Source organism: Mobula birostris, chromosome 26 (assembly GCF_030028105.1).
Source record: "Mobula birostris isolate sMobBir1 chromosome 26, sMobBir1.hap1, whole genome shotgun sequence".
Taxonomy (NCBI): Eukaryota; Metazoa; Chordata; class Chondrichthyes; order Myliobatiformes; family Myliobatidae; genus Mobula; species Mobula birostris.
In genome coordinates, this window is record NC_092395.1 from 5,031,776 (window position 1) to 5,047,568 (window position 15,793).

A 15,793-nucleotide genomic window follows, 5' to 3' on the forward strand; every position below is an offset into this window, starting at 1 on the left:
TGCCGGGGTGGTGTGGATGGAGATTTTGTCAGGGTGGTGTGGATGGAGATGTTGCCAGGGTGGTGTGGATGGAGATGTTGTCGGGGTGGTGTGGATGGAGATGCTGCCGGGGTGGTGTGGGTGGAGATGATGTTGCCGGGGTGGTGTGGATGGAGATGTTGTCGGGGTGGTGTGGATGGAGATGCTGCCGGGGTGGTGTGGATGGAGATGTTGTTGCCGGGGTGGTGTGGATGGAGATTTTGTCAGGGTGGTGTGGATGGAGATGTTGCCAGGGTGGTGTGGATGGAGATGTTGTCGGGGTGGTGTGGATGGAGATGCTGTCGGGGTGGTGTGGATGGAGATGCTGCCAGGGTGGTGTGGGTGGAAATGTTGCCGGGGTGGTGTGGATGGAGATGTTGCTGCCAGGGTGGTGTGGGTGGAGATGCAATACCAGAGTTAAGGACCTTTAGATGAACATATTTATCGCCACAGACGGCCATGGAGGCCAAGTCATAGTCATAGTCATACTTTATTGATCCTGAGGGAAATTGGTTTTCGTTACAGTTGCACCATAAATAATAAATAGTAATAGAACCATAGATGGTTAAATAGTAATATGTAAATTACGCTAGTAAATTATGAAATAAGTCTAGGACCAGCCTATCGGCTCAGGGTGTCTGACCCTCCAAGGGAGGAGTTGTAAAGTTTGATGACCACAGGCAGGAATGACTTCCTATGATGCTCCGTGTTGCATCTCGATGGAATGAGTCTCTGGCTGAGTGTACTCCTGTGCCCACCCAGTACATTATGTAGTGGATGGGAGACATTGACCAAGATGGCATGCAACTTAGACTGCATCCTCTTTTCAGAGTCACTGGGTGTATTTAAAGTGGAGGTTGATAGATTCGTGATTAGCAAGAGTGTCAAAGGGTGGGGGGAGAAGGCATGAAAATGGGTTTGAGAGGGCAAATATATCAGCTATGTCTGAATGAGAGAGCAGACTGTGTTGTCCGAAAGGCCCAATTCTGCTCCTACGTGTTATGAAGGGAATGGATGGGTATGGATCACGTGCAGGTAAATGGGATTATTTGTTTATTTATGTACATATTATGTATTTATTTATTCAGACCATTGAACAGGCCCTTCCAGCCAAATGAGCCGCACTGCCCAGCAACCCACGGCCCCAAACCCAGCCTAATCACGGGACATTTTACAATGACCAATTAACCTTGTAACCTGTTTGGCATCATGAAGGGCACAGACTTTGTGGGCCATAGGGAGAAGGTCCTATCGTGTACCACTGTCAACCCAGAACACTGACCATCGCTCTGCCTCCACAGACGCTGCTTGACCCACAGAGTTTCTCCAGCCCAATTTGTTTATTTTTGCAGTGGATTTTGCAGAGGCAGCTTCAGTGATTACCTGTGCAATGCCCTGAGCTCCCTGCCATAGCCGAGAGGGGACAGTGATCACAGACTTTGTGTTTTGCCACTCTTGAATTGCCCCCCTAGTGGGCGGGGAACCACTCCTGCCTCATTTGCATGACAGCTCCCTATTGGCCCTACCTCCAACCTAACCTGATGGGAAGGCACAGCGAGTTTTTTTTTAAGTGATTGGCACTCCAAAGATCCATTCGTAATTGAGAGCCAACGGGAACGCTTTGCATATGTAAATATGTATGCAGCTTTGTCCAATCGGCGCGGGGCTGGGCGTGTGCGTCCGGAAGTCGGCTTGGCTGAGGAGGAGTCAGCGTCTTACACAAGAGCAGGAGCGGCCGGCAGTTATTTGTATTTTTTGCGATTTGTTAAGGGGGAGGCATCAGGTTATAATATTTTTGTTAACGGCGAGCAATTTTTACTCACGCAGGTATTCGAACGATGCCAGATTACGTGGGTGTTATTTAAGGGGCGAGGTGCGATAATTATACCCCACCGGATTGGGTCTGGGGTGCCGAGGAGGGAGCGGGTTGTTGGGAATGGCGCTGATTAATTTTGCTTTGTTCGTGAAAATGGTATCTGAGGTTGCTGGTGAGGCGAGCGGCGGTGGGAAGGGTGAGGAGGTGGGAAGTTAACGGCCAAGTGAGTGTCTGCGCCGGGGCCGACTGCGCATGCGCGCGAGGTGGGGGAAGCTGAGTTCAATTAAATCAGAATCAGGTTTATCATCACTGACATCTGTCGTGAAATTTGCTGTTTTACGGCAGCAGAACAGTGCAGTCATAAAATTGCTATAAATTGCAACAGTAAATAGTGTAAAAGAGCGATAGCAAGGACCACTAACTCAGAATCAGGTTTAATATCACTGACATATGTCGTGAAATTTGTTGTTTTGCGACAGCAGAACGGTCTGTCTGTCTAGGTACCATATCCGATGCAGACTTTGGTGACCATGGTTTTCCATATAGATCTAGCCTTCGTTTTTTGGATGACTTCCATTTCCTCGATCTGTAGTCACCTGGCTATGCTTTTGATGTACATAAGCCGAGGTCTTCCTCTAGGTTTGCTCCCCTCGATCTTTCCAGAGAGTATGAGTTTTTCTAGTTCATCTTACCGCATGATGTGTCCTAGGAATCTGAGCTGTCTTTCTCTGATTGTTGGTATGAGTGATCGAACTGCTTGGGCTGTTCTGAGAAATTCTTCATTTGATGTGTGTGTGGTCCGTGATATTTTTAACATCGTCCTGTAGAACCATAATTCAGCTGCTTCTAGTCTCTTTTCCATTGCTGGAGAAATGGTCCAGCATTCACTAACAATAAGTCAGGATAGAATAAATGTAGCACTGCAATGTTCTGTTTTTAGTGTAAGTGCTCACCTTTCTGTCTGTTAATATGGTCTTCAGTTTTTGGAAAGCTTCTTTTGCCATTACTATTCTGTATTTGATATCTGTGTCACACCTGCCATTACTTGTTATTAGGCTGCCAAGATATTCGAATTTGTTGACTTGTTTGTTGTTTGTATTTCCAATCTTGATCACACATTCTGGGATGTTTGTCTTTCTGGAGATGACCGTGCTTTTTGTCTTCTTGGTGTTGATTGACAGGCCTCTGTGATTACTTTCTGCTGCCACTATAGTGAGTAGTTCTTGAAGTTTTGTTTCTGAGCCAGCTATTAGCATGGCTTTGTGGAAAACACTGGAACCAGAAATGCAATTTTCATGCTACGGATGATCTGTGAACGAGCCATCCATGTACAAAAAGACATCTACCAATGTTTCATTGACTATACAAAAGCTTTTGACACTGTCTGACAGCAAGATCTTCTGGAAATGCTTCAAGATCTTGACATAGATGGGAAAGATGTACGTTTCTTAAGAAACGTATACTGGGACCAGACAGCATCCATCAGAATAGAAGGAGAAGTGAGTGAGTATGTGAATATCATGAGAGGAGTCAGGCAAGGTTGTGTATTTTCGCCAGACTTACTCGACCTGTATAGTGAAAATATCTTGAGAAGTATCAAAGGATTCACAATTAGAGGCCATAATATAAATAACATCAGATATGCTGAAGACATCGTACTAATAGCTGACTCAGCAGAATAGTGCAGTCATAAAATTACTATAAATTACAACAGTAAATAGTGAAAAAGAGCCATAGCAAGGACCACTAACTCAGAATCAGGTTTAATATCACTGACATATGTCGTGAAATATATACACTAATAAGTTGTTCAAAAATATAAAAAAAGGTAGTGAGTTCGTGTTTGTGGTGTCATTGTCCATTCAGAAATTGAATGGCAGATGGGAAAAAGCTGTTCCTGACTCATTGAGTGTGTGTCTTCAGGCTCCTGTACCTCCTTCCTGATGGTAGCAATGAGAAGAGGGCATGTCCTGGGTGATGGGGATCCTTAATGATGGATGCTGCATTTTTGAGCCATTGCACCTTGAAGATGTCCTGGATGCTGGGGAGGCTAGTGGTCATGATGGAGCTGACTGAGTTTACAACTTTCTGCAGCTTATCTTGATCCTGTGTAGTTGACCCCTCCCCATTCCAGACAGTGATGCATCCAGTTACAATGCTGTCCTTGGTACATCTGTAGAAATTTGCGAGTGTGAGAATCAGTTTTATTATCACTGATGTATGTCGCAAAATCCATTGTTTTGTGGCAGCAGTGTAGTGCAAAGACCTAAAATTACTATAAATTTCTTAAAAAGTACAAAAGACCGTAATAAGGTAGCGTTAATGGACCACTATCTCAGAATTGGGTTTCATATCACTAGCAAAATCACAAAATTTGTTTTGCACCAGCAGTGTAGTGCAATACATAATATTAAAAACTATAAATTACAATAACAGGTGTGTGTGTATGTGCTGTTATATATAACAGTAGATGTTGTCTGCATGGATTTTAGCAAGGCATTTGACAAGGTTCTGCTTGGGTGGTTGGTCAAGAAGGCTAAGTAGCTTGGCATTCAAGGTGAGGGAGTAAATTGGATTAGACATTGGCTTTGTGGGAGAATTCAGAGAGTGGTAGTAGATGGTTACCTCTCTGACAGGAGGCCTGTGATTAGTCGTGTACTGCAGGCATTGATGCTGGATCTGTTGTTGTTTGCCATCTATATCAACAATCTGGATAATTGGTTAACTGAATCAGTAAGTTTGCAGATGACACCAAGATTTGGGATGTAATGGACAGTGAGGAAGACCATCAGCTTACAAAGGGATCTGATCCAGATGGAAAAATGACAGATGAAACTTAATACAGACAAGTGTCAGGTGTTGTATTTTGTGGGGACCAACCAGGTTAGCACGGTAAGCAGTAGGAGTGCCATAGAACCAAGTGTTCTGGGAATACAGGTACATAATCCGTTGAAAGTGGTGTCACAGGTCGATAGGGTGGTAAAAAAGCTTTTGGTACATTGGCTTTCATAAATCAATGTATTGAGTACAGGAATTGGGATGTTATGTTGAAATTGTATGAAATGTTGGTAAGGCCTAAGTTGGAGTGTTCTGTACAATTTTAGTCACCTATGTAGAGGAAAGATGTAAATAAATTTGAAAGAGTGCAGAAAAAAATGAGAAGAATGTTGCCAGGACTTGAGGAGCTGAGTTATAGGGAGAGATTGAACAGGTCAGGACCTCATTCCCGGTTCAATGGAGGTATACAAAATTGAAGGATATAGATAGGGTAAATGTAAGCTGGCTATTTCCACTGAGATTGGGTGGGCCGACAACCAGATGTCATGGGTGAAGGGTGAAATGTTTAATGGAAACATCTTCACTCAGAGGGTGGTGAGAGTGTGGAACGAGCTGTCTGTCGGTGGAAGTGGTGGATGCAGGCTCGATTTGAACATTTGAGAGAAGTTTGGATAGATACGTGGATGAGAGGAGGATGGAGGGCCAGGATCCCAGTACAGGTCAATGAAACTGGGCAGATTAATGTTCGGCATTGACTAGATAGGCTGAAGAGCCTATTTCTGTACTGTAATGGCGATGTTTAATGATGGATGCAGCCTTTTTGAGGTATTGCCTTTTGAGGGTGTTCTCGATCTGGGGAGGCTGGTGCCCATGATGGAGCTGGCTGAGCTTACAACTTTCTGCAGCTTTTTCTGATCCTGTGCAGTGCCCCTCTGTATCCGACGGTGATGCAACCAGCTAGAATGCTCTCCATGCCAACAAACCTTAAGTATGTTTGTTAGTGTGATTTCTTTGTTAGGAATGAAAATTGACAATATCGACGGACAACCCAAGGGAGGGAGGGTGTGGAATTGTGTTCCTAGAAACCATCCATGTTGCAGTTTTCCATAACACAAAGCCACACATCTGTGTACCACAAAATGCAAAACAGCAAATTTCACTTTATATAAGACAGTGATACTAAACTTAATTTTGATTCTGTTGGGGAAAAAGATTGTCTTTTTTGACAAATATTTCATGATTTTTTCATTCCATATGTGCTAATGTAAGCAAATATACACACCAGCCGAATATTGTAAAGTGAACTGACTGCACAAGTTTTGCAGAGCTGCTTTTGGGACTTCCAAAGTTTCAAAGTACATTTATTATCAGTATGTATGCAGATAACAACCCTGAGATTCATCTTCCCACAGACAGCCACAAAACAAAGAAACACCACGGAACCCGTACAAAGAAAAATATCGACCTCCCTAATGCGCAAAAAAAAGTACCACTCGCGCAAACAGCGGTGAAGGTGGTCATATTTCCAGACAGCAATCAAATAACGTGTTCAGTTCTAATAATTTCTCCTCCATATGTCTGCAGGAAGGTTGTCCTACAAGATGAAGCTGAACCTGTAGAAGAGAGAGTATATCTGGTAAGTTCTGCTCTTTGCTTCTAGTTTGTGTCTATGGAAGCCTGTTGTAACAAGTCCTATTGAGTACTATGTGTATGCTCAATCTATACTTGTCATAATTAATGAAACTGGGACAAGAAATGCTTAGCATACCTGATAGATAACTAGCTTTGCCTCAGTAACTGGAAAGACCATAAAGCATAGGAGCAGAATTACGCCATTCAGCCTATCAAGTCTGCTTCTCCAATCCATCATGGCTGAGTTATTATCACTCTCAACCCTATTCTCCTGCCTTTTTCCTGTAACCTTAGGCACCCTGACTAATCAAGAATCTATCAACCTCAGCTTTAAAATTACCCAGTAACTTGGCCTCCACAGCTGTCTGTGGCAAGGAATTCCACAGATTGACAATCCTCTGGCTAAAGAAGTTCTTCCTTATCTCTGTTTCAAATGGATATCCCTCTATTCTGAGGCTGTGCCCTCTGGTCCCAGACTACCCTAATATCGGAAACATCCCCTCCACATCCACTCTATCTAGGCCTTTCAATATTTGATATAGGAGTAAGAGGGTGAAAATGGATTTTAGCAATATATTTCTAATTAGATTTTGTATTTTATTACTGATGAATACAATCATGATGTATAGGTGTTTTAATATTTAAATTTAAATTACAGATTCTCCTATTACAATGTCACAAAATAATAAAGAATCTGTAGTTATGGCTGGGTAAGTAGATTGTATACTGTATTAATTCTTTAAAACCTAGTTTAATGTATATGTTGCAATGTTTTGCAGAAATAGAACATTTTTTTGACTTTGCATCTTCTGTCAATTAAATGATTTCATTCGTATTGTGCCATTTTAACAGAAAAAAGATTCTCAAATACATGCAAAAACATTTTTTAGAAATATTGCAGTGTTAAGAGAAAACATGAAATGACAGGATTCTTTCCATCTCTTTTCTTAACTTTCAAATAATCCTAAAGATGGCTTAAAGTTTAAATTAGTAAGAAAAAGAAACATGAAACTGAAAGGGGAAGAGTATTATAGACGTAGAATAGTGTGTGGGCAGAACTCTAGGAATGGAGTTCAAATTAGTCAAATGCAAAGTCATCCATTTTGACAGTAAAAATGGCGTACATTTGCAAGAAAACGTTTGTGAACCTTTTCTGCATTAATTACTCAGAATCCGAAGTATCAAAATCAGAATCAGGCTTATTATCACCGGCATGTGTCGTGAAATTTGTTAACTTAGCAGCAGCAGTTCAATGCAATACATAATATGGAAGATAATAAATAAATTTACAGTATTATGTATATTGAATAGATTAAAATAGTGCAAAAAAAGAAATAATGTATATTAAAAAGTGAGGTAGTGTTCATGGGTTCAATGTTCATTTAGGAAACGGAAGGCAGAGGGGAAGAAGCTGTTCTTGAATCACTGAGTATGTGCTTCAGGCTTCTGTATCTCCTACCTGATGGTAACAGTGAGAAAAGGGCATGCCTTGGGTGCTGGAGGTCCTTAATAATGGACACTGCCTTTCTGAGACACCTCTGGGTACTTTGTAGGCTGGTACCCAAGATGGAGCCGACTAAATTCACAACCTTCTGCAGCTTCTTTTGGTCCTGTGTAGTAGCCCCTCCATACTAGACAGTGATGCAGCCTGACAGAATGCTGTCCACGGTACATCTATAGAAGTTTTTGAGTGTGTTTGTTGACATACTAAATCTCTTCAAGCTCCTAATGAAGTATAGTCGCCGTCTTGCCTTCTTTATAACTGCATCGATATATTGAGGTCAGGTTAGGTCCTCAGAGATCTTAACACTCAGGAACTTGAAACTGCTCACTCTCCACTTCTGATCCCTCTGAGGATTGGTATGTGTTCCTTCGTCTTACCCTTCCTGAAGTCTACAATCAGCTCTTTTTGTCTTGCATTGAGTGCAAGGTTGTTGCTGTGACACCACTCCACTAGTTGGCATATCTCACTCCTTCTCGCCCTCTCGTCACCACCCGAGATTCTACCGTCAATGATTGTACCAAGAGCAAAGTTATAGATGGTATTTAAGCTATGCCTAGCCACACAGTTATGGATATAGAGAGAGTAGAGCAGTGGGCTAAGCACACTCCCCTGAGGTGCATCAGTGTTGATCGTCAACGCGTAGGAGATGTTATCACCAATCCGCACAGATTGTGGTCTTCCGGTTAGGAAGTTGAGGATCCAATTGCAGAGGGAGGTACAGAGACTCATAAAATGTCTGATCTTCATCTAAGTCACAATAATAGACGAACAATCTGCCTAAGCTAATAACACACAAACAATTGTACTCCCTTTGGCCATTAATGAATACACCATTTAAACAATCATGGTCTAGGTTTAAAAAAGAATGTGAACCTCTGGGGTAATGTCTTCTGCAAAAGCTATTTGGAGTCAGGTGTTCCAATCAATAAGATGAGGTTGGAGGTGTGGGTTATAGAGATGTCCTGGACACACAAAGTCAGGTTACTGCCAGAACCTGCTCTTCTCAAGAAAGATCTGTTTATATGCACCATGCCTCAGTCATAACAACTTTCAGAGCACCTTAGGAGAAGAATTGCGGAGATTCATGAAGCTGGAAAGGGCTACAGAAGCATTTCTGAAGACCTGAGTGTTCATCAGTCCACAGTAAGAAAAATTCTCTCCAAATGGAATAAATTCAGTAATGTTGCTCTTTTCCTCAGGAGTGGGCATCCTGCAAAGCTCACACCAAGAGCACAATGGTCAATGCTGAAGGAGGTAAAAAGAATCCAAGGATAACAGCAAAAGACCTGCAGAAATTTCCAGAAATTGCTAAAGAAAACTATAAGAAAAACACTGAACAAGAATGGTGTTCATGGAGGGACACCATGCAGGAATCCACTGTTCTCCAAAAAAAAACTTTACTCAAGTTTGTAAAAGACCACCTGGATGTTCCACAATGCTCTGGGACAAAGACAGATGAGACAAAAGTTGAACTTTTTGGCAGAACTGCACACCACTATGTTTGGAGGAAAAAGGGCAATGCACACCAACACCAAAACCACATCCCAACTGTGAAGCACGGTGGAAGGAGCATCATGGTTTGGGGCTGCTTTGCTGCCTCAGGGCCTGGATAGCTTGTAATCATTGAAGGAGCAATGAATTCAAAATTGTCTCAAGACATTTTACAGGAAAATGGCAGGGTAGCAGTCTGTCACCTGAAGCTAAATAGAAGTTGAATGATGCAACAAGACAATGATCCAAAACAGAAGAATAAATCAACAACAATGATTTAAAAAGAAGAACATTTGAGTTTTGGAATGGCCAAGTCGGAGTCCAAACCGAAACCAAATTGAAATGCTGTGGCATGACCTGAAGAGGGTTGTTCATGCAAGCTATCCCAAAATATTGATGAACTGGTACAGTTTTGTATGGAGGAATGGTCTAAAATACCTTGTCACTGTTGTGCAAGTCTGATCAGCAGTTACAGGAAACATTTGGTGGAGGTTATTGCTGCTAAAGAGATTATACCAGTTCTTAAATACAAGGGTTCACATACTTTTTCTAGCCTGGACTGTGAATGATTAAACAATAAGACCTTAAGACATAGCAGAATTAGGCCATTCAGCCCATCGAGTCCGCTCCATAATGGCTGATCCCAGATCCCATTCAACCCCATACATCTGCCCTGAACCAATGTGTTCAATAAAGATGTGACAAGTACAATTGTTTGTGTTACTCATTTAGGCAGATTGTTTGTCTATCATTGTGACTTAGATGACGATCAGACCACATTTATATACATACACACACACACACACCCACCCACCCCTGTAGCGAGACTCATTTTGATAAAAGCATGATATTTTTATTATTTACATCGCAGTTGTGGTGGTAGTCCCAATATTTTCTGTGTTTTTTTAATGTAAATTTAACCCTAGCTATGACTTCTAAGATGGGGGTAAGTACCAGTGGTGGTGCAAACATAAACATCAGTCCATATTGATACAAGATAAGGTTGAAATGTTGAAAAAACTAGACCAAGGTGTTACTCTGCATAAGCTGGGTGACTTGTATCTAAAGCAAATGAGCATGAGGAAAATTATGAAAGTTGGTAAGAGCACTGAGCATGATCGAGTGACGGCTGAATGGTTTCACCAGTGTCGGCGTGGGCAGTATGAAAATGAACGGAGCTGAGTTGTTTCACAAAGAACTTAAATTAGAACATGTGTGTCTATAGTGAATGTTGGCTTCAAAGGTTTACGAAGCACCATGGAATTTCCGTGCATAAAGCGTGTGGAGAAAAACAGTCTGCAAACCATGAAGGGGCTATCGAGTACATGAAGGAATTCGCGAAGCTCATAGTTGACGAAAACCGCAGTCCTGAGCTGCATTATACTGGCGACGCACACCTAGGAAAACATTGGCAACAGAGGGTGAAGAAGATCCTGCAAGATTTAAATAATCAAAGGGCAGAGTAGCCATTTCAGGGTGGTCCAACACTGCAGGTAATCACAGATGTGAACCACGGGTGAATGGAAAAAGCCCTAGGGCCTTGAAAGGTGTCACACAAATAAACATCAAACAAGAGAAAATCTGAATATGCTGGAAATCTGATCAGCACACACAAATTGCTGGAGGAACTCAGCAGGCCAGGCAGCATCTATGGGGAATAAAAGTACAGCCAACGTTTCAGGCAGAAACCCTTCAGGATCAAAATTAGGTATATTATCACCAGCATGTGACATGAAATTTGTTAACTTAGCAGCAGCAGTTCAATGCAATACATAATCTAGCAGAAAGAGAAAAAAAATACATAATAATGAATAAATTAATTGTGTATATTGAATAGATTTTTTAAAATATACAAAAACAGAAATACTGTATATTAAAAAAAGTGAGGTAGTGTCGAAAGCTTCAATGTCCATTTAGGAATCGGATGGCAGAGGGGAAGAAGCTGTTCCTGAATCGCTAAGTGTGTGCCTTCAGGTTTCTGTATCTCCTACCTAATAGTAACAGTGGGTGCTGGAGGTTCTTAATAATGGACGCTGCCTTTCCGAGACACCGCTCCCTAAAGGTGTCCTGGGTACTTTGTAGGCTAGTACCCAAGATGGAACTGTCTAGATTTATAACCTTCTGCAGCTTCTCTCGGTCGTTGGCAGTAGCCCCTCTAGACCAGACAGTGATGCAGCCTGTCAGAATGCTCTCCACTGTACAACCATGGGTTTTTGAGTGTATTTGTTGACAAGCCAAATCTCTTCAAACTCCTAATAAAGAATAGCTGCTGTCTTGCCTGTCATCACCACCTGAGATTCTACCAACAATGGGTGTATCATCAGCAAATTTGTGGATGGTATTTGTGTTATGCCTAGCCACACAGTCATGTGTATACAGACAGTAGAGCAGTGGGCTAAGCACACACCCCTGAGGTGTGCCAGTGTTGATCGTCAGCGAGGAGGATATGTTATCACCAATCCACACAGACTGTGGTCTTCCATAGATGCTGCCTGGCCTGCTGAGTTCCTCCAGCATTTTGTGTGTGTTGTGTAAATAAACATGGCTGGATTACCACCGATATTGTGTTAGTGGTTTGAAAAATATTTTGTGCCAGAAGCCAGAGCATATTGCATGTCTGTAGGTCTACCCAAAGATTGCAATATTATTCTTATTTTGGATAACTGTTCAGCTCACCCCAAAACTGAACTCCTGTGTAAGAATAATGTTTTTACAGTATTTACCACCAAATTGTATGTCATTTATCCATCCCCAAGACCAAGGAATACTGCGCTCTCTAAAGGCCAAGCATCCCTCACTTTTCATGAAACATCAGTTAGATGCAAATACTGGCAATTCTGTACAGACATTTATTAAAGAATTTAACATGAAGGATGTTCTTTGGTTCATTGCTTGAAGGTGGGAGAAGGTAGAACCTTCAACACTAAAGAATAGCTGGCATACCGGTAAGTTGTGGCCTGCCTTGATGTTGGATAATGCATCTGAAGAAAAGCTTTACGATTTTTCAGGATTTCGTGTACCAAAGAAGAAAGTAGTTGTTCATGATTTGCTTGCATGTGCAAAAAGTGTAACAGGACCTGCTTTCAAAGATATAGCAAGTAGTCTCGATGAAGAAAATCTACATGAGTGAATGATTGTCGTCAATGAAACACCTGTTGTGCATCACCTTATGGTCCCGGAAAATATAGACTGTTCTGAATGCTGATTAAAAACATTGCAAGTGATAAAGTGGCAGTGAGGATGATGAAACTAAAAGATTTACTATTGACGAGTTAATTAAGTTGTTGGGTGATTTAATCAAAGGGTTAGAGAAATGTACTTTCGTGACAGAACAAGAGCTAATGAATTTTTATTTGATGTAAGAAAAATTGCACAGGGAGAGGCTTAACATTTGAGTAATCCTGTGTATAGTTTGATTACGCATTCTTGTTCGTGCTTCAGTTAGGAACAGCTTTTGAAAGCTTTCTTGTAAGATTTTAATAACCAAAAGATCTCTCAGTGCTTTAGTAAGCCCATCATTGAACTGGCGATGCTCAGACAATCTCTAAAATTTGGCCACGCACACTGAAATAGACTCCCTCCTTCTTTTTGATTCCGCTTATAAAACCTGAAGTGTTCTGCAGTCAACAATGGTGTTGGTTCTAAATGTTCCTGCATGACTTTCAGAATATCCGCAAAGCTCGTTTCAGATGGTTTAATTGGAAAAGTTAAACACTGAACCTAATGCACTCAGCAAAATTTCTGCTTGTTTTCATTGGTTTCAAAATGCTGCTCAATCCGTTCTGTAATTAAAACCAAGTTATCTGTTGTGTAATCAAATGTGCCAATGTAACCAGCCACTTCTGTTTTTTTTTAAAATGATTATTATCACCTCATACTCACTGTTTATAAACTCTGAAATCTTCACTTTTCTGCCATTTTTTTTAACTCTGCAGTCCTTGCAGCTGCTGGCCTTTTTTAAAATACTGCATGTGTGTACGTATATATATATATGTGTGTGTGTGTGTGTGAGAAAACTTATTGCAAAAAAAAGATAGTGTCCATGATTCATTGACCATTCAGAAATCTGATGATGGAGGGGAAGAAGCTGTTCTTGAAATATCCCTCTGCTCCTGTACTTCCCTGATGGTAGCAATGAGAAGAGGGTATGTCCTTAATGATGGATGCCATCTTTTTGAGGCATCTCCTTTTAACCATATAACCATATAACAATTACAGCACGGAAACAGGCCATCTCAGCCCTTCTAGTCTATGCCGAACTCCTACTCTCACCTAGTCCCACCGACCTGCACTCGGTCCATAATCCTCCATTCCCTTCTTGTCCATATATCTATCCAATTTAACTTTAAACGACAACATCGAACCTGCCTCAACCACTTCTGCTGGAAGCTCGTTCCACACAGCCACCATTCTCTGAGTAAAGAAGTTCCCCCTCATATTACCCCTAAACTTTTGCCCTTTAACTCTCAACTCATATCCTCTTGTTTGAATCTCCCTCACTCTCAATGGAAAAAGCCTATCCACGTCAACTCTATCAATCCCCCTCATAATTTTAAACACCTCTATCATGTCCCCTTTCAACCTTCTAGGTTCCAAAGAATAAAGTCCCAACTTGTTCAACCTTTTTCTGTAACTTAGGAGATGAAACCCAGGCAACATTTTAGTAAACCACCTCTGTACTCTGTCAATTTTATTGACATCTTTCCTATAATTCGGTGACCAGAACTGTGCACAATACTCCAAATTTGGCCTTACCAATGCCTTATACAATTTCAACATTACATCCCAACTCCTATACTCAATGCTCTGATTTATAAAGGCCAGCGTACCAAAAGCTTTCTTCACCACCCTATCCACATGAGATTCCACCTTCAGGGAACTATGCACCATTATTCCTAGATCCCTCTGTTCTACTGCATTCTTCAATGCCCTACCATTTACCATGTATGTCCTATTTTGATTAGTCCTACCAAAATGTAGCAGCTCATATTTTTCAGCATTGAACTCCATCTGCCATCTTTCAGCCCACTCTTCTAACTGGCCTAAATCTCTCTGCAAGCTTTGAAAACCTACTTCATTATCCACAACGTCACCTATCTTAGTATCATCTGCATACTTACTAATCCAATTTACCACCCCATCATCCAGATCATTAATATATATGACAAACAACATTGGACCCAGTACAGATCCCTGAGGCACACCGCTACACACTGTCCTCCAATCTGACACACAGTTATCCACCACTACTCTCTGGCATCTCCCATCCAGCCATTGCTGAATCCATTTTACTACTTCGATATTAATACCTAACGATTGAACCTTCCGAACTAACCTTCCGTGTTGAAGCTTGTCAAAGGCCTTACTGAAGTCCATATAGACAACATCCACCGCTTTACCCTCATCAACTTTCCGAGTAACCTCACCAAAAAATACAATGATTTGTCAAACATGACCTTCTACGCACAAATCCATGTTGACTGTTCCCTAATCAGACCCTGTCTATCCAGATAATTATATATACCATCTCTAAGAATACCTTCCATCAATTTACCCACCACTGACATCAAACTCACAGGCCGATAATTGCTAGGTTTACTCTTAGAACCCTTTTTAAACAATGAAACCACATGAGCAATACGCCAATCCTCCGGCACCATCCCCGTTTCTAATGACATTTGAAATATTTCTGTTACAGCCCCTGCTATTTCTACACTAACTTCCCTCAAGGTCCTAGGGAATATCTTGTCAGGACCCGGAGACTTATCCACTTTTATATTCCTTAAAAGTGCCAGTACTTCCTCTTCTTTAATCGTCATACTTTCCATAACTACCCTTCTTGTTTCCCTTACCTTACACAATTCAATATCCTTCTCCTTAGTGAATACCAAAGAAAAGATATTGTTCACAATCTCCCCCATCTCTTTTGGCTCCGCACATAGTCGTCCATTCTGATTCTCTAAGGGACCAATTTTATCCCTCACTATCCTTTTGCTATTTATATAACTGTAGAAACCCTTCGGATTTATTTTCACCTTACTTGCTAAAGCTGCCTTGTATCTTCTTTTAGCTTTTCTAATTTCCTCCTTAAGATTCTTTTTACATTCTCTATATTCTTCGAGCAGCTCATTAACTCCAAGCTGCCTATATTTATTATAAATCCCTCTCTTTTTCCGAACCAAGTCTCCTATATCCCTTGAAAGTGTCCTCAACTCTAGTGCCCATGATGGAGCTGAGTTTACAACTTGTGTGGCTTTTTCTGATCCTGCGTGGTGGCCCCCTTCATACCAGTCGGTGATGCGATTCTAGTCCGTCATTACCAATTTTAAAACCTCAGGTCCAGTGTCCTCCAAATATGACCTCTTATGCACACCAGAACCACTTCACTCTACCATCAATGACTGTGGCCCATTATCACGTGGCTCATTTATGTGGTTATAGATAAGCTTGCACAGAAATATTTTCATCGTGAATGAGATACTGCAAGACCAATTATCTGCTGACTTGCAGACCCTCAGAATGGTGAGCAAAAATGCTGAACAGACAGTCTTAAA

At 41.4% G+C, this 15,793-nt stretch overlaps 1 protein-coding gene across 2 annotated transcripts in view; it reads left to right on the forward strand.

Annotated features, from left to right (window-relative positions):
- The first annotated feature begins 1,707 nt into the window (after positions 1–1,707).
- Positions 1,708–15,793, forward strand: part of hmg20b (high mobility group 20B) — a 38,540-nt gene continuing 24,454 nt past the window's right edge. Inside the window, exons 1-3 of one of the 2 annotated variants that reach the window (XM_072244275.1) lie at positions 1,708–1,891; positions 6,197–6,248; positions 6,903–6,954. In XM_072244275.1, the coding sequence (XP_072100376.1) occupies positions 6,917–6,954 (38 nt within the window). In that variant the 5' untranslated portion in view covers positions 1,708–1,891; positions 6,197–6,248; positions 6,903–6,916. The remainder of the gene's footprint in view (positions 1,892–6,196; positions 6,249–6,902; positions 6,955–15,793) is intronic. The other variant, XM_072244274.1, reaches the window with a different exon arrangement.